At 51.8% G+C, this 18634-nt stretch overlaps 1 protein-coding gene across 2 annotated transcripts; it reads right to left on the bottom strand.

Moving 5' to 3' along the window:
- Positions 1-459: 459 nt before the first annotated feature.
- LOC308490194 (cell adhesion molecule CEACAM8-like) lies at positions 460-12384 on the bottom strand. 2 transcript variants are annotated; one of them, XM_081032113.1, is made up of 9 exons: positions 12225-12384; positions 11006-11365; positions 7271-7549; positions 6611-6865; positions 2824-2944; positions 1779-1831; positions 1419-1450; positions 1055-1096; positions 460-827 (listed from the first exon to the last, which is right to left on the bottom strand). In XM_081032113.1, exons 1-9 carry the CDS (start codon positions 12286-12288, stop codon positions 762-764), a joined length of 1272 nt encoding a protein of 423 aa, XP_080888239.1. In that variant the 5' UTR covers positions 12289-12384; the 3' UTR covers positions 460-761. The 2 variants fall into 2 exon arrangements, with proteins under 2 accessions (XP_080888239.1, XP_080888240.1); XM_081032114.1 differs by lacking the exon at positions 1779-1831 and having other exon boundaries at positions 12225-12368.
- Between the last annotated feature and the right edge of the window lie 6250 nt (positions 12385-18634).

The raw sequence follows: 18634 nt of genomic DNA, 5'->3' as shown, positions 1-18634 counted from the left end.
GACCTGGGTGAGGAGGGCCAAAGGGTATAGGACACTGGGGGACTGGGAAAGGGCCCCTCCCAGAATGTGCGGCCTGCCCATGGCTGTGGGCAATGACCCCAAAGAAGATTCCTTGCACATCTTTGTGTGGACACGAGATGGCCCTCTATTCTGTGCTCCTGAGACCCAGTGCACATGTGCAAAGGGGCAAACCCTGGAAATCGTCCATGGCCTGGTTCCCAGAGCAGTGTAAGGATAGCTGAGTGCTCTCTTGGCTGAGTCACAGCTTTTATCTCTGCCTTTCCTTTTAGCACAGTCCTCCCATCTCCACACCCATCTCCCTCTTCTCTCACAGAGAACAGAGATGGGGCTTGGGGTAACTTAGAGATAATGTTTTCCCTGTGTAATTCTGGAGAGAAAGGACCCAGCATTTCAGGTGACTTTCTGCTAAAAGCTCCCATTTGCAGAAAAAGAACAAATAAGGGTAGGGTCCTCTTTATTCAGATCATTCAGGTTGTCCACAGTGGGTCACAAGCCTGATCGTTTTTCCTGGAGCCCCCACGGTGATGAAACATTTGATCTGGTTCATTTAGGGCTCAGGGTGGCCTTGTTGGGGTCTTCAATAATCAGGAGGGTCCCCAACCTCGGGCCCAGGTCCCTGAATACCCTCAGGGGTCAGATCTGGTTCTGTGGCTCAGGCTCCAGCTCTTGACCCCATTCAGGGCCTGAGGTCTCAGCTGGGCCCCTCTTCAAGGTCCTGAAGAAGCAGGTCTCAGAGGAAACTAAGAAGCCACTTCTGCTTTACGGTCAATCCGGCAGTAAATGTTTGTGTCGGGGTGTAGTAATTCCTGTAAAAGAAGAGGCCTCTGAGCCCTGTAACGCTCTTAGAACTTCTGCAGCGTCTCCCAGGCCATGGGGGCCTGACTGTGCTGGGGGTATCTGTCCCTTAGCCCCTCCCTCTCTCACTACTGGATTTCCCCTTTGCGTTGCTATTTCCTGAACCTGGAAACACAACCAGGGTCAAGCTGGGGGCAGCTCTTGGGCCTGCCAGACAATGTTCATCGTCCACACTCACCTCATAGATGGGAACGACTGTCCTGGGGCCGGGTAGAGGGGCCTGTACGGAGCAGGGGGGAGATCAGGTGTCAGGGGTCAGGGAGGAGGAGGGTCATTTCTCCACAGGAGAAGTGCCTCCCAAGCAGCCATCTCCACACCTGTAGCTCTGTACCCCAATCCTGGTCCATGCTGTGCCCCCCTCACCCTTGTTAGCTCGGAACCCACTCTGCTCCTGGCTGGACTCCAGGGTTCACTTAAGGCCAATCAAGGGGATCAGGGCAGACTCAGGACAGGGTGGGGTGGTCCTCCCCTTGTCTTGTGCTGTGCTGTGGGACTGAACAGCCAGGACACTGGGTGAAGGGACGGGGAGGGGATGGGCTTACCGAGGAGGCGGAGGTGCCGGAGAGACCATGGCCTGGGAACAGAGACTGGAGTTAGCATCCACGGTGTGAGGAACCTTGGTGCCATCCTCCCAGGAAGGGTCAGGGTCCTCAGCTCCCAGAGAAACGGGAGAAGGAGCATCTCTTGGAGAGAGACCCTCTGGCATTTTAGGGTTCAGTGAGGGTGAATGATACTCATGACATAGCCCCACAGGTCAGGGATGACTGGCGAGTTGGAGTCCCCTGTGTTGAGTCATTGATAAGAACCTCCCTAGAAGAGCCCTGGGAGGTGACAGGCAGGAATGGACACTGTGGGGCAGGCCCAGGGGCTCCCGACTGATCCCAGGCTGAACAGACACTCACCAGGGGTGGCTCCTGGGGGCCAATGCTCTCCAGGGTCATGCAGGCCACTGGCCCTAGGAAAGGTCAGGCTTATTTGTGAGGGGTGCAGGGAGAGGTCACAGATTTGGTGTCAGAACAGTGGACAAGGAGGGTCTCCTTTCCAAGCAGGTTGTGGAGACCTCCGCTCTCCACCAATGCTGTTTAGGAGGGGGAAGGGCCCAGGAAAAGGGAACTGAGGAAAGGGCTTAAGAAGCCATATCTGATCTGGGCTCAGAGGGGAAGGACTCACAGGCAGATGGGAGTCCAAGAGGAAGTTGCCAAAGTAGGGACTGAGGACCCAGGAAAGGAATCAAACAGCGAGAGTCTGACTGAGCGGAAGGGTCCAGGCCTCAGTGGGAAAGCAGAGCCAGCTGTGTGTTCAGGACACTGGGGAGCCCCGTACATGTTGTATCTGGATGAATGCGGTGTCCCTGCTGTGGCCAGACCTGCCCCTCAGGCCACTAGCACTGAAAAGTGACAGTGGCCTGCCTTCTGTCTCCATCAGCCTGGACAAGAGGCATAAAGGACACCATAGGACCTGCTATCCTGGCTGGGCCCAGTTTCTTCTCTCACACATGAGGGGCTGTGGTTACCAAACCAGCCACTAAAAGGTGTTTAACCCCACCGGCCTGTCCAGGCTCTTCCACTCTCTGCGGTGTGATCTGGGCCAGGACAACCCTCAGATATGGAGGCAGCAGATCCCCTCACAGGGGTGGGGGGACTTCAATAAACAACAGGAGGTGTCAGTTTACTAAGCACTTACTACCTGCCAGCATGCCTGTAGGTTCGTGGGGTGAACCAGGGCGATCCTGAGGGGACGGTTCCTTAATTGTGCCTAATTGATAGATGAAGAAACTGTTGAGCAAACCACCCAGGCCAGGTAAGGGAGGAGCTGGATGGAGTGAGAGGAGAACATCCCTGGGCAAGTCGGGAGGCTGTGGAGAGCCAGCCCAGGAGCTGAGGATAGGGTCTCCTCCTTCCTGGACTGGAGTCAGATGGGATTAGGGTGGAGGAAATGCCATCGTACCTTCTAGTCCTCCTGAGGAACAGGAAACACCCCAGGGCGGCCACCAGCACCACCCCAGCCAGGACCCCAATCACGATGACAACAACAGTCTTCTGAGAGCTGCCTGTGCTGGTTTTTTCTGCTGAAAGGACAAGAGAAAGCAGGGAAGGGTGAAGGCCCAAGTCCATTCAGGGGTAACTATGAGGGGGTTTACAGGGGGTGAGGGCCTGGTTAGGGAGAAGAAACTGTCACCAAGTCTGTGCGGTTTGTGAGTGTTGTCATCAGGGAGAAGAAACTGTCACCAAGTCTGTGCGGTTTGTAAGTGTTGTCATCACACAGTCCTCCCAAACCCCCACTGCCGGTGATTACACCATTTTCTGTTCCTCACATTTGAAACATTGTATTTGTTCTAATTCTGCACATTCTCCTACATGTACCAGTCCCACCTTCTGTTCATTTTCCTCTTAACTCCTCTTTCCTTCTCACATGATATCTCTCCCCCGTGTTTCTTCTTTTCCTTCGTTATCGACAGTCTTAGAGGACAGGCCCTTATCTGTCAACTCAACGCTGATTAGTAATAAAAATGTTATTTGACTGTTTTCAGTGGTCTGACTATGTTCAGTGGTCTACTATACCAGACAGGGCGGGAAATACCTTCTGTTCATGTCATCTGATCCTTCCATCCCCACGAGGGGTGGGGTGTCATCCCCACTGTGCACAAACAGAATCTGGGACGTGAAGTGCCTGATGAATCACTGGAGGTCACAGCATTTTCACCAAGTTCCGCTTGACTTTACGGCTAATGATGTTCATAAAAATACTACTTGATAGCATTGACTGAGCCCTGACTTTGCATGACCGTGAGGGCTTTAATCTCATTAACCTCCTAATAAACACCCTCCCAACAGCCCTAAGATCTTGCTGTTTTATTCCAGTTTACAGATGAGGAAACCGAGGCTCAGGTGGTTGAATGTCTTGCCCGAGGTCAGCTAGCTGGTGCACATTAGGACCAAGACAATAACGAGATGAGTCTTATTCTGGGGTTCTTACCCCTGCTGATCTCCAGGCTCAGAAGGAGGTTTCCACCTCCTCAAGGCTTTCATCCATCTCGCACCTCCTGCCCATAAAATATACATGTGTGAGGAAGTGGGAGAGGTCACTCACTGATCACATCCAGGTTGATCTGGGCACTTTTGCTGGAACTGATAGGATTGGGGATTGTCATATTGATAATCTCCAGTGTCCCAACTCCTGACAGGGTCTATCTGTGGTGAGGGTGCTGCTGTCCTGGGACAGCTCCATCCTCTCCGTGAGCTGCACACTCTGGGCACAGAAGAATCACTGGACGGAGATGCCAGTGTCATTTGAGGCAGGTCAGGACCACAGCGTCCTTATGTTCTGTGACTGTGGCTTTGCTGGCTAGGAGGGTGGGCTCTCTCACAGGCTCTGTGGACAAAGGCGGTGACTGACTGAGAGTGGGTCTGGGCCCACGCTGCTTCCTCAGAGATCTCAGCCGCTCACAGTCCATTGTGAGCTCTGTAAAGGTCACCAGAGGATGGCCCTGACCTCTGCAGACATACGAGCATCATTGTTCAGGTGACAATCTGTAAGGAGAGGGCTGCGCCTCCTCTCTGACCCCAGCTCACCTCAGGGTGACCCCTGACCTGTCCTCCTGGACATCTCTGTGCTATCAACACCGGGAACCCCTTCTCAGCTCACGTGTCCAGCATCCTCATCCTCAGGTGGAATTTTTCTCTCATGAACTTTTACTGATCCTTTCCTAGACCTTTCTTTGACTTAAAAAACGATCAGGTCCTGCTCCTCATATAAACTTCCATGTAAGTTGGGGAAGGAAGGCTTGCCAACTTTATTCATCTCTGGAGCCAAGGGAACTTTGCAGAAAATGGGAAGGCGTTTACCTCTTGTTAAATAATTCGTTAGGCAATAAAGATGGCAGAACCCAGTCTCCATGACTTTAGGCCTGGAGAGGTTCCATCTAAAGGATTTCTCAATCTGAATAGGACACTAGTTCCTGGTCTGTGGATTGAATATCCCTGTGAAGGAAATAGTTTATTAGGGAATGAGGACAGCTCGGCCCAGTCCTTGTAACCTTAGGAATGGAAGAGTTTCCAATGTAAAGGGTTCACTCTCTGACTTTTACTTCTTAATCTGTGGATTGAATATCATGAGGAAGGAAATCTTTAGATTAGTGGCAACCAATTTAACAAAATACTGGCACTCTTAGGAACAGAAGGAAACTACTGCAGCAAATAAAGGCCTTATATGAAAGCTAGCCTCAAACTTAACTGTGAGACACTGAGAGCTTTTCCTCTAAGACCAGAAAGAAGACAAGGGTGCCACTTTCACCGCCTCCGTTCACCACAGTACACAAGTCCACTCCAGAGCAAACAGACAAGGGAAATGAAATACAATGCATCCACATTGGAAAGGAAGGGGTACAAGTATGTCTGTTCACAGATGGCATACGCTTCTATGTAGAAAATCCTAAAGATTCCACATACACACACAAAAAGAACTGTTAGAATAAACAAATTCAGCAAAGTTGCAGGATTCAAACTCAATACACAAACTCAGTTGTGTTTCTACACATTAACAATGAACGATGAGAGAAGGGAAGTAAGAAAACAGTTCTGTTCATAACAACATAAAAAATAAATGATTTGGGAATAAACTTAACCAATGACGCAATAGACTTGTATACAGAAAACTATCAAACATTGCTGAAAGAATTTAAAGAAGACAGACAAATGGAAAGACGTCCATGCTCATGGATCTGAAGACTTACTATTGTTAAGACGATGATACAACTCAATAAGACCCACAGATGCAATGCAATCCCCACCAAAATCCCAATGAAATATTTTTCAGAAGTTAAAATTTCCAAAACTCACATGGAATCTCAAGGGAGCCCAAACACCCAAAATCATCTTGAAAAGGAACAAAGTTAGAGGACTCATACTTTCTGATTTCAAAACTGACTATAAAACTGCAGTAACCAAAAGAGTGTGGGTTTGACATAACTCATGACGCACATACAGACCAACGGATAGATTAGAAAACCCAGAAACAAACCCTAGCCTACCTATATGGTCAAATAATTTTTGACAAGGTTGCTAAGATCATTCAATGGGGAAACACTCTAGTAAAAAAATGGTAATGGAAAACTGGATATCCACATGCAAAAGAATGAAGGTGGTCCCTTCCCTTATACCCTGTACAAAAATGAACTGAAAATGGATCAAAGATATACACAAACAAGTCAAACTATACATGTGGTAGAAGAAAACAGAGAAAACCTTCCTGAAATTGGATTTGTCAATGATTTCTTAGATATGGCACCAAAATCATAGACAACAGCAAAAATAGATACATTGGATTATATCAAAATGGAAAACTGCATCACAGGACAAAATGAATAGTGATGGCAGCCCACAGATTGGGAGTAAATATTTGCAAATCATATCTACAATTCAACAACAACCAAAAGGAACTTGACCTTGAGGACCCTTCTTCCTTCTTCAGCTGCAGAGCTCCCTCCATTACATGGGGCTTTCTGGGACTGAGAGAAAACCCTCCTCACATTCCAGGCTGGAGCCACATCTGCCATGAGAAATCCGAGAGCAAGGGGAGGGAAAGTCTGCAGATACGTAATGGGAGGGTTCAGGGACAGATTTGAGATTTGCCTGTAATACTAGCAAGTGGGAAATAACTTCTTCCAGATTCTTTTCTGCAAAACAGGCACACTTCCACCCCAGAGCTGGTGCCAGTGGTCCAGGGAGCAACTTACCAGAGACTGTGATAATTCTGACTGCGGTCCCATTGAGGCGAGTGACAGAGTTATGGACAACGCAGGTATAGGATCCATTATTATTCGGAGTGATGTTGGTTATAAAGAGCTTCTGTGTGGATTGCTCGGGCCTCCCATTGATAAGCCAAGAATACTGTGCGGGCGGGTTAGAGGCTGCGTGGCAGGAGAGATTGAGGTTTGCCCCGGAATGGTAATGGGTGTCTGAGGGGGAAATGGTGGGGGAATCCGGGCCATCTGGAGCAAACAGAACAAAGCCACATGTGATGTAATCAGAGGAAAGGGACACTCCTTGTCTGTATAAAGGCCATACTATCCTTTTGAGCTGGATCAACCTAGTTTTCAAAAAGTCCCAACCATAACTCCCTGCGTTCACTGAGCCTGAGTCTGAGACATTAACCAGTTTCCCCCATGAGGTTATTGACCCTGAGCCATTCGAGACAGGAGCAGCTCATCCCTTCCTAGTCTCACCTCAAAGCTGGGCCTGCCCGGATTTGCCTGGGCGAGGGAGTGATGGCTAGTATGGGTGCCCAGGGGTGAGGGTCCGTGTACTCGGACCTGAGAGAGATGGATGTAGCCTGGCCTCTCGCAGTGTGGATTAGGGCGGGCAGCCTGGGCCAGGTAGGAACAGAAGTTACTCACAGAGAACATTCAGGTAGAATGGGTCACTGCGAATGGCACTCACTGGGTTCCGGATGTCACACTCATAGGGTCCTGTGTCATTCCTTGTGACATTGAGTAATGTGAGGGTCCTATTGTCCTTGGACAGCTCCAGTCTGGTACTGTTCTGGACGCTCTGACTGTTGATCAACCACAGGTAGGTGACGTCCTGAATCTCAGGTTCACACGTGAACACTACAGGGCCCTGGTATTCCATGGGGTCCGAGTTGTTGCTTGTGACGTGGGGTTTGGGTAACTCCGCTGTGCAGATAACAGAGAGAACATTGCTCTGTGTGGTACCTTTGATTCCTCCAAAGGCATCTTCAATCAGAGTTGGCACCTCTCAGCCAACCTGAGTCCTTCAAAGAATAAGGCAGGTCTGTGTATCACAAGACAAATGCATGAGGCTCTGAGTATTCAGAAAACATAATAAGGCTGCCAGCTCTACGTCTGGGAGAAAGCACAGACTTGCTCAAGTGTCAATTAAGTATCAGAGTTTTATCATGGAAAGACATAGGACTGAGAGTCAGAGACCACCTGGCACCTGTCCTGGTTCTTCACTGACCGGCTGACTGCCTGGCCTGGGGACTGGGCGTTTGAGCAGAAATGACACATGGGAAGACCAGGAGCAAGCCCAGAGGTCAGTTCAGTACTCAGATGGCAAAGCCACAAGGTGGGGCAGTTTGTTCAGGTGACTCACATGGAATAGTGACCCCATTAAGGGGAGAGCATATTCAAGACTAGAAATGATCAGAGAAGAGTGAGGGCACGGCGGGAGCTGGCTGGCTTTGGCAGGACCATGCTCTCTGCCCTTGGTCTTTGATGTCTCTTCTCCCACTGCTGAGGGCAGTGAGGACCATGTCGATTCTTCCTGAAAGCCAGCTATACAATAACAAATACAGAAGGGGTGACTTGTGGAAAGTGGGGGAGCATGAACTTATTGAAAAATCTGACCCTCGTGGACCATTTGCAGACAGTTATGAGATAGAAATTTGAGTAGAAGTTAAATTGTGAAAGAATATGTGTAAATCATTATAAATGCCACAAAGATCTAAGACCAGTTTCTGGAGGAATCTCTGTCTAGCACTGAATGTCGTAGATCAGGTTCTGCAGTCCAATCAGGGTCACATTGTGGTGAAAGGAAGATGCTACAGTGGGTTTGAAATCAGTGCCTCCCCAGGGAGAGAGAGAATGTGAGTCCTGTTAAGAGACAGAAGTGATCAGAAGGGAAGTCTAGGTTTCTCTGTTGTATAAAGAGAGGAATGAGCCCAAATTAGAAGAAACAATATCTGTTATGTTAGCAAATTTAGGAAGAAGGTCCCTGTCACCAACTTCTATGGACGATCAGGTAAATGGGGAGGGGTCCCCACATGGGCATGTGGCATGCGTTCTTCCCTTTCTCTCTAACTCAGGAAACAGCTAGATCTTGAGCAAATTCATCCAAATCGGACAGCATCTAGAAGGGACAGTGGCCTGTGGATCTCACTGTCTGCGAGGATCCCACCCTGTGGTAAAGGTGTCAGCACAAGGACACACGTGTGTGAAATAGGCAGTACGCCATCAGATGGCACAGGGTCACCAGCCCACCTTGGGAAGGTCTCGGGAGCCACTGGGAGGAACGGGAGCCTCACACCAGGACGAGGATGTGTCACGAGTCGGGTGAAGTGAGCCCGAGAGCTTTCGGGGACAGACCTGTGCTCTGCCTTTGACTCCCTGGTTGAGTCACGTAGACAGCAGGTCAAGGGGTCACAGTCCCTGTCCTGTGGCCTGTTCCTCTTGTTGGCATCAGGGAGGGAAGGAGCCCTGGACGGGGACACAGCGGAAGCTCGTGCTCCTGGTGACCGGGGAAACTGGCTCATGATGGAGCCAGGGGCTGCTGCTCCGACTCATTTCTGTGTCCTTTCCTATTGCCCAGGAGGGTGGGCCTGGCCACAGGTGTTAGTGGGAGAATCCCGGGAGGCTTCAAGGTGGAGGAAGCAGAGCAGGGCAGGGCAGCGTGGCTAGAATGAAGGAGGAGGCAGGCGAGGGACAGGGAAGGAGCAGAGAGCCAGAACTGCCCATGGTGATGAGCAGTGGGGATTACAGGTGACTTCAGAGTCCCCAGGGACCAAGAGCCCATGGCTGGTCCAGAGAAGGAAAACCCCCCGCGGCAAGCAGCCCCACTGTCACCTTGAGACTTGGCTCCTGCGGGGGCTTTGGGGACAGGTGGTCAGAAGTGTGGAACGTGGGTCCCGGCCCCTGGAGGGACAGGGAACAGGTGTGGCCGAAACCTCCTAGGATTCTGCATCTAGGTTCCAGAATCAGTGGAGATTATGAATCATACTCATTCACTCATCATAATTCCTCCCTCCTTGATCAAAAGCAATTGAGTGTTTGTTACATGTTGGTCCCTGAGCTTGTGCAGGTGTGGAGTGTGGAGTGAGAAGCACAGTCCTTTCCTTTATACTCCAGTGGGAGTGACACCAACACATCAGGAAACAAGTGATTTCAAGGCCAGTGCAGGGAGCAGGGGCTTGGCCACCTGAGGGGGAGGCCTGGGCATCCCAGCACTGACTGTGGTGGTTACTGCAGGTGATTTAGTTCTACAGTAAAAACAGGTGATTTAGTTCTACAGTAAAAAATTTTCCATTTGCTTTCACTCCCCAGACCAGAATCTCTCCCTCTGGACTGGGGACGCCTAAGAAGAAAGGACCTGAACCAACAGCTGGTTTCAGGGTCTATATTTGCATAATAGGCCCCGGGTGGAGGAGAGGACAGAGCTGTGACTGCAGACAGATGTTGGCATGACTCTGATTGTCCAGTCATAGTCTGTGTCCCCCTGTCACTCAGTTTCCCCTGAATGAAACAGGATAAATGGTACATGGCTTGCTATGTTGCCTGTGAATCTTAACTCTTTCACAATTACCTGACCTAAAGCTTGGAATAGAAGTGCTGCCCAAGGTAACAGCGTCTGTTATTATTTAATCCATGAGAGAGGGCTCCCTGGTTCTATCCTTGGTGGACGAGGAGCTGCCAGGAGCACCTCCTGTCCGCTGTCCCTCCCTGGGGACGCTGACCTTGCTCTGGGGTCTCCTAAGTCCCCCAGGGAGTCGGCTAATGGCCGACGACCTTGTCTGTCTCTGCTCTCCACACAGTCTCAGGTGAAGGACCAGGTCCCGCCCCTGCCCAGATGTGGCTCCTGGGGCTGAGCCCTGGCTGGTGACCAGCTCCGGAGCCTCGGGGCTCAGGCACCTGGGAAATCGTTGCTCCCGGTCAGCCCTGCCCAGGAGGCCAAACCCAACCTGGGACACGATCCCCAGAGTCCCTGGTGTCAGCAGCCCTGGGACAGGGGACAGGGGAGGGGCTGCCTGGGCTGAGTCTCTCCAGGAGGATCCCAGGGGGCCACTCAGGCCAGGCCCTGACAAGCTCTGCAGGGTCTTTCTCGGGGTCATGGTCACGGGAGGGGCCCAGGGGCTGCACTGAGACTGGTCTCCCTCTGCTGAGTTGCTCCCATCCGACTGGTCCTTCTTTCTGGGGTGAATGTCTGCAGGGGCTGGAATCCGGGAAGGGAACTCTGATCTTGTGAAGCTTGTCTCCACTGTGTGTGTCCTGCACTAAATACTGAAGCCCCATGGGACGTAATGCAGGGGGCGGGGGCAGAGTCCAGGCTGTCAGTCTGCGTGTGTGAAGCAGAATTCACCCCACCCGACACCCCGAGGTCAGAGAGGAATTACTCACGGAATACACGGAGCTGTGCAGTTACTAGGTCACCCTGCAAAGATGCATCTAGGGTTTGTAGGGTGTAGTATCCTGTGTCCTCCGGGGTGACCTTCTGGAACAGCATGGATCCATTGGGGTATATTGTCTCTCGTCCGCTGTATGCTGGCCCTTTGACAGTGATCTGAGTGTCTGTCCTATAGGATATTATTTGACGGTTGGTATCCAACGTTTGCCCTTTGTACCAGGAATAGCCTATAAGATCATTCGTCTGATTGTGGACAAGGAAAAGCACATCCTTCCCTTTGGTAGTATTGGCCGGCATGAATTCAAGAGCGAGTCGGGCAGTGGTGAGCGGGCTCCAGAAGGTTAAGAGTAAGGCTAGGAGGAAAGGGAGAAATTGATCAATATTTGGATTTATGTATTGGGATGGAAAGATGAGGCCCTGGATCCTGAGCAGGTCTCTTCATCTCTCAGCCCTGTGGGGTGTGTGTGTCCCATGGTCAAGGTCAGCAGCATGGCCACCACTACTCCAGCACCTCGGAACCTGTTGTTTCCTCTGTTTCAAATACTCCTCCCCAGGTGTCTGCCCGGCTCACCCCTCACTGCCCTCAGAGCCCTGCTGATCCTCAGGGGCGTCCTAGGGAGACACTTGCCCTGAGCACCTCCTCTAATGTCCTTCCATCTTCACTTTCTGACCTTTCCCTGCTCTGTCCCCTTCATGGCATTGTGGGTACCTGACATCACATCTAGAGCTTTCCTGTCTGTCTCCTCCCCATGGAATGTGAGCTCCATGCAGGCAGGGGCTTGTCCGGTCTTGTACCCTCAGTGCCTGGAACGGGCTGCAAATACCCCTGGGTGAATGAATGGGTGTTCCCAGGGCCCTCCTCCTCCTGCTGTGTGTTTGCCCATTTCTGAGGTTGGTGGTAAGGACAATATTTATATCCCCAGATTAAGCTTTTCTGGTGTCACTCTGACATAAATTGTTATTATTATCATGTTTTTAGAAATTACTGCTCAGAGATTAATTACTTGTAATGCTGTAATTGAGGTTTTCCTGCCCCTCACCACTTCCAGATCCTAAGATTTGCTTGTTACCGATCCCCCTCCCCCACTCTACTCTACTTCAGTGTCCTCTCCCTTCAGGTCCAAACAGAAGCCCTTCCACTCCTCTCAGAGCCCTGTGTCACCCAGGAGACCCCAGCCACTCCCTGTCTCCCATCCTCGTGTCCCCTCTCACCGGCCAGCAGGAACCCCTGCCAGTGGACGAGCCCTCTGTGGGCAGTGACTGAGGGGTGTTCCATGGTGTCTGCTGTCTTTTCCGTCCCTCCCTCTGTGAGAAGAGCTTGGGCTCCAGAGACGCTCACAGGAACCGCTGTCTTGATGTGTGGGACCTGCTGCCGGTCCTCCCAGGGCAGGAGCCTTCTCTGGTCACGTGGTCTGGGGGCGGGGACTCTGCCCCTGACCCTCCCTCTCCCTTCCTGACCGTTACCTTCCGTGTCCACTTCTGTTCCCTGTAACTGCATGTTCCTCTGCCATGTTCAGTTATGAGCCCTCGCCCTACACTCGCACAGACACTCACACAAACACACAGCCTGTTTGGACAAGCACAAGCCTGGACTGTCCACGTCCAGGCCGTTTTTACCTTAGGTGCCCAGTAGCCTCCCCCACAGCCCTTTTCCATCCCCATCTGGCTTTTCCCTGCAGAGCAGGAGCCTGGGCGACACGTCAGAAACTGTCCTTACAGGGAAGTTACCCACACTGTACATCACCTTGCTTGTGAAACCTGATGAAGATTCTGATGCCCAGCTAACCTGCATGCCAGCCAGACTGAGAGCCCCTGATGTGGGGCTGGGGCAGCCCCCCTTCTGTGCATAGGGAGGATCTGCAGATCCTGTTAAAAATCAGACTCTGGGGGGCGGCCAGATGGCTCAGTTGGTTAGAGCGCGGTGCTCTTGACACCAAGGTGGCCAGTTCCATCCCTCCATGGGCCACTGTGAGCTGCGCCCTCCGCAACAAGATTGAAACAACTACTTGACTTGGAACTGATGGGTCCCTGAAAAACACACTTAAAATAAATAAAAGTTTAAAAAACAACAACAAAAAAGAAAATCAGTCTCTGATTCCAAGGTGTGTGGTGGACAAACAGTCTGCCTCTAACAAGCTCTCCGGAGACACTAATCACTCTGGCTTGTGGAGCACACTTTTTGTATCAAGGCTGATGGGGACCTCTGTCCCCTAAGAGGACAACTCACCCACCCACCCCAGCGTTGGCCTCTTGTCATGCAGGGTGGCCTGTGGGGTCTCTGCTCTCGCTCCCCACATAAAAACACAGGATATGGTGAGGCGAAAAAGGGACACCCACGGAGCCATAGATAGGGGAGTCATATCACTATGGTCTCATTGGAGGCTGGGTTCACACGACGTGCGACCTGCTGTCCGCTTTTCTGCCAACCAACCAACGACTCTCCTCAACTCTCCTCGACTCGACTCCGCAACGCAGCCGCGGCAGTTATATTAATGGCCAGTGGCTCAAGGGTTACAGCCGATGGCCATCTCCTACCCGAGCCAGCACCCCTCCACGTGAGGCCAAGAGCCTGGAAAGTGCTCTCTGGGGCTGTGTCCCACACCTCTGTTGTGTCCTGGTCTTGGATCTGTCAGCCCGACACACAGAGCCCCAGGGGCCCCCGAACCTGGTGACTAGTTCCATTTGTGACACAGAAACTCAGTTGGGCACAGGGTCTTCCCCGTGTTTTCAAAGCTCTGGGAAGGTTGGATTTCCTCCCAGCAGGAAGGTCACAGAGATGGCTCTGGGGATGAGAAAGGGGTGAGCTACATGATGACTGGTGAGGGGACCCACCTTCTATATCCTGGTGTCACTAGCCTGGCCTCTGCTTCCTGGGTCAGAGATCCAGGATCAGGTGTCTCAGAAGGACCTGCAGTTCCCATATGTGACGGGGAAGGTGTCCTGTGTGTCCTGGGAAGAGAGGACAGTGGTGGGAGGTCGGGTGCCTGCGGGCTCCTTGGGCCTCGCGGGGGAAGGTTCCAGGGAGACCCTCCTCTCCATGTCTATAGGCTGAGCTGTGACTCAGAGCCTGTCCACGTGCCCCCTGACCATTGGGCCAGGCTCTGTACTCTGCCTGGGGACTTTTCTGTGTTCACCCCGCCTTCCTCATGGGTGATACCAGGCAGAGGGTGGGGAGCAGCAGAGGGACCCCAGACAGAGCAGGTGCTCCTAGGCCCCTAGAAGGACAGGGTGGAACAGAGCAGGCACATGGGAGGGGCTCAGAAAGGTCTGTAGGAAAGAAATCAGTCTCCTTTTCCACCACCTTATCCACAGCCAGGTTCCTGTGTTAATTTCCCGTGTGTTGTCTGTGTGTCTCAATGCCGCCCCCTGGAGGGCACGAGGAAACCTGCGGTCAATGTCAGGGGCTGAGCCAGGGATGCTGACCAAGCTCCAAGGGGTGTGAGCTGACCCTGAGCCAGAGCCAGAGGTGGGCTCTGACCTCCAGGCTGAGGGGCCAGTTAGCTCTGACCCTGTCACTGCGGGTTCCAGGCCTCCTGACTGTATCCCTGTGCTGGGTGAGCCTGGGGAGAGGGCAGACGTTGTCCTGAGGATTCCTGGTTCAGTGTTATTAGAACTGTCCCCCCAGGGAAATGTGCTGCTTCAGGAGGAACTCTGTGTTCCCAAGGTTTCAAAGGAAGAGCCCAGAAAGGGATCTTTTGGGGCTTTCAGGAGAGGGCACTGGCCAGAGGGGTTGATCCCCAGAATGGCTCATATGTTCTTCATCACACACGGGAGTGTTGCGTCCAAGTCATCTGTGTCCCTGTCTGTCGTCTGCTCTAGGCCTCCCCCCAGGGCCCAGGAGCTGGAGCAGCTCCACATGGAGACTCAGTCAGGGGACCCTGTGGGTTCCTCTGTAGGGGAGAGGAGGCCTCTGTGGGACCCTCAGTCCCTCTGAGATGAAAGCAACCCTAGATCCTGGAATCTCCTGTCCCTTTCTCTATGGGAAATCACCCTCACTCCTCAGGACGACTTGGGTTGGTGATATGTCTTCATGGACCACAGTTGGGTGACCCACAGACCAGGGAACCAGGGGATGGGGAGTTGCCCATTGATCCCTTTTAGTTCAAGGTGGGCTCCCTTCTTCCCTGGTGGTGACTCCACCTAGAGTTGAGAATTCAGAGTTTGTGCCAGGTCAGGTCTCTGTGAGAAGAGGAAGGACACAAGCTGCCACTCCCCACTTCCAAGAGGATACGTCACTCACAAAATAGACATGAGGAGGGCCCCTCTCTGAACCACAGGAGCCTTTGATGCTCCCTCATTAAGAGGGGAGGCGGTTCTCTGTAGTGTCCTCACCATTCACCCTCCACCTCTAGACTCTGGCCAGAATCTGTTGTCCCACTCTCTGATGTGATATTTAAAGTACCAACCTCTACTTCCGTCCTTCATCCATCCCAACACTGTAACAGACCCAGCAGGTGCCTTCTGAATGTTGAACGGCACCCTCCACAACTAAGATTGAAAGGACAACAACTTGACTTGGGAAAAAGTCCTGGAAGTACACACTGTTCCCAATAAAGTCCTGTTCCCATTCTCCAATAAAATCTTACAAAAAAAAAAAAAGGTTTATCAGTCATGGGCTTTCATCATTTTATCGAATCTGATTCCCTAAGAAGACTAACTGGAAGGCGTGGCCTGGGTGGCTCAATTGGTTAGAGTGCAATGCTGGGGAAACCAGCGTGGCCGGTTAGACTCCACATGAGCCGGTGAGTTGTGCCCTCCACAACTAGATGGAAAGCAACAAGTCCTGGAAAACCACACCAAATAAAATTATAAAAAAACTGAAAAAAGAGATGAATTTGAAACCCAATAAAAGTATTGGTCCACACAATGCAGTCTCGGACCTGTTTCTGTGGTGAGGCCTGTGTTAAAGCACCTAAGGCTAAGGTGGGGCAGAGTCCAGGGATGGGGGTGAGGAGGAGATCTCAAGGGGATGGGTTTAGAGAGCTGAGGAGGGCAGGTCCAAAGGCAAAATTGGGAGAGTTGAGTCCTGAGTGGCCTTGAGAACCACCTGCTCATAGGAGAATCTCCAGGGAGTCGGAGTCCACACTCTGGGTAGTTTGAGAGGACAAGATTTGACATGAGGAAGGGATACGGAAACACCCCGAGTACAAATGACAGTCTAGAGGCTAAAACGGGGGAATAAATGGGGTGCAGAGAAAACCTCCAAAGCAAAGCCTTCCTGATGCCATCTTTTTGGGCCCAGAGGAACAGACCCACCCCTTCCTCAAGTATTGTCAGCGCCTTCTCTGGTGGCTGGCAGAATCCTGAGCTACATGTTCCTCGTGGTGAAAAGCCTTGAAAACGAACCTGATCTGGGCATGTTGCTTCCAATACACAATTCTTGAATCCTAACTGGTTGAACATCAAACCAGCGCTTTGAGGAAAACGAGGCAATAATGCGCATGCACGTTGGACACTTCCAAGAGCACATTATGCTACAGAGGTTTTGTCACACAGGGTGTCAGGCGGGTCTCAGCTCCCGCTCCCCACACGAGAACGCAGGACATGGTGAGGCCAAGAAGGAACACCCACGGAGCCATAGATGGGGGAGTCATACCACTATATTCTTGCTGGCAGCTGGGTGGGAGACACAGGAAGCAGGAGCCACACTATCTGCAACCGGCCATCCACTTGTCCCTGCCGAGCAACCTCTCTTGCTAGCTGCAACCCGCCTCTCTGCAATCCGTAATCCACACTCCACACGCCAGCACTACACCACCATGCCACACCTTGCTAGTTTAGCTGCGGCAGTTACATCGGTGGCTAATGGCTGACCGGTAACAGCCGATGGCCAACTAGTCACAGCCAATCACCATCTACTAATCTCCCTCTCACCCTGCTTCCCTCTCCCAGGGTCCCAGTTAGCTGGTTGCACTGTGGCTACACACTCAGCCCTAAGCCACGCCCTCTACCCCACCCCCGCCCCTGGGCATTAGTGCCTGTGTCACTGCCTCTACATCCATTTAGGGACGTCCTCTGCTCCCTCCGTTTTCTTCAAGTTTTCTCTTTTTGCTCCCACATTCATATGAGTGATCACCCCACTATGGACTCCCCAAATCACGTGTTCATTCCCCGTGTCCAGGGCACTCATCGGAGCCTTCAAGAACCTACTGCTTCCTCTAAAAAGCCATCAGCTTCTCAGGACCACAGCCAAGTCTGGGAGAATGGCTCTTTCATCTTCACTCCCACCTCTGGCTAAAGTGACTCTCCAGGCAGCAGGTGGGTCCACGCACCCCCACCCTAGCAATCCCTCAGCTTTTCAGTGCAGAATTCTCCCCTCCCTAGTCCTCCTACTACTCTTCACCCTAAACTAGGACTAACAACGTCACCCTAGTCTCCTCAAACACACCAGACTTGAGGCAGTACTGTCTCAGGGAAGGGTAAGCCAGCAAAGATTTTAGAGGCTAGTGTCTTTGGTGGCTGTGGAAAGAGGAGGGGCATGCTAAAAACTGCCACAGAGCTTCTCCAAACTGAACAACACACATGGCAAGGAGAGGTAATGAAGGTGGGAGATATTCATTTGTTGTTAGAGGCACGTGGACGGGAACCTGGGTTGGACATGAGCCCACAACCTAGGGTGGGGCGATTCCCAGCCTTTGGGGCCTGGCTGTCCTAGTGAAGGCTCAAGTTCTATCAGCACATTGTGTCAAGCTTGTCAGCCCTTCCTGGGCCCTTCCTTCTGAGGAAGAACTCTGAGTTCTGCCACAGGCACACTTAGGGACCAAGAGGGTCACACCCAGCCCCCACTTCTGTCCCACCCCTGGTCCCAGTACACAGTCAGGAGCTCAGCAAGCACATGGGGGGGTGCTGATGCCCAGACAGTGTGATAGGTCAGGGTGGGAAGGAACAGACTGAGACTAGGATTGGCCCTCAACATGGACCCCAGGAACCTGTAGGGTGGGCAGGGCTTGGAGAGGAGACTAGTGGGCGGTGACCCTGAAAGGGGACACTGGTTTCATCCCACACAGGCCCTTTCTCCCCAGAATGTGCATGTGTAGAGGGAACCAGCCTCCACTGTGAACCAAGATGAGCACAAACATCATCTGGAACCTTCTGATTTCTAGAGACATTGAAACAAACGGGCTGGGCACTGGTGCACAGGCTGCTAGGCCGAGACATTCCTCTGGGTGTGAGGTGGCTCAACTCAGAACTGTGACTCTGTAAGTGGCCCCGGGTTGACGTCATTCCTGGGATTGAAGCTCACAGACATGCTCAGTATGTCACAAATTGTCAGTTATTTTGTTTATGAAAGGCAGACCTTTAGAATTGCTAACGATCAGCTTTCTTGTGGTTGAGTTACAGATGTTTCTGACAAATCAATGACGTGCCAATGAACCAGTCACCAACATCGTAAAACAGGTGTCCACTCTTCTATTGAAGATGTTTTGTATTTCTATGGGGCAAGATTGTTCCAGTTGAGCTTGAGTTGGCAGAAGAAAGGAGGATAGACTACAGAATGAGAATTACCCATGGAATTAACAAAAAGTTAAACCAGTCAGGAAAACAATGACAAGAGCAAGGAAAGAGTCAGCTTGCTTAATCTCTTCACACAGTCCCCGGATCTGAAGCCTTGGAACCCTGGA

Source organism: Rhinolophus hipposideros (genome assembly GCF_964194185.1).
Source record: "Rhinolophus hipposideros genome assembly, chromosome: 21".
Classification (NCBI taxonomy): domain Eukaryota; kingdom Metazoa; phylum Chordata; class Mammalia; order Chiroptera; family Rhinolophidae; genus Rhinolophus; species Rhinolophus hipposideros.
This window is presented reverse-complemented; position numbering and strand designations above follow the sequence as displayed.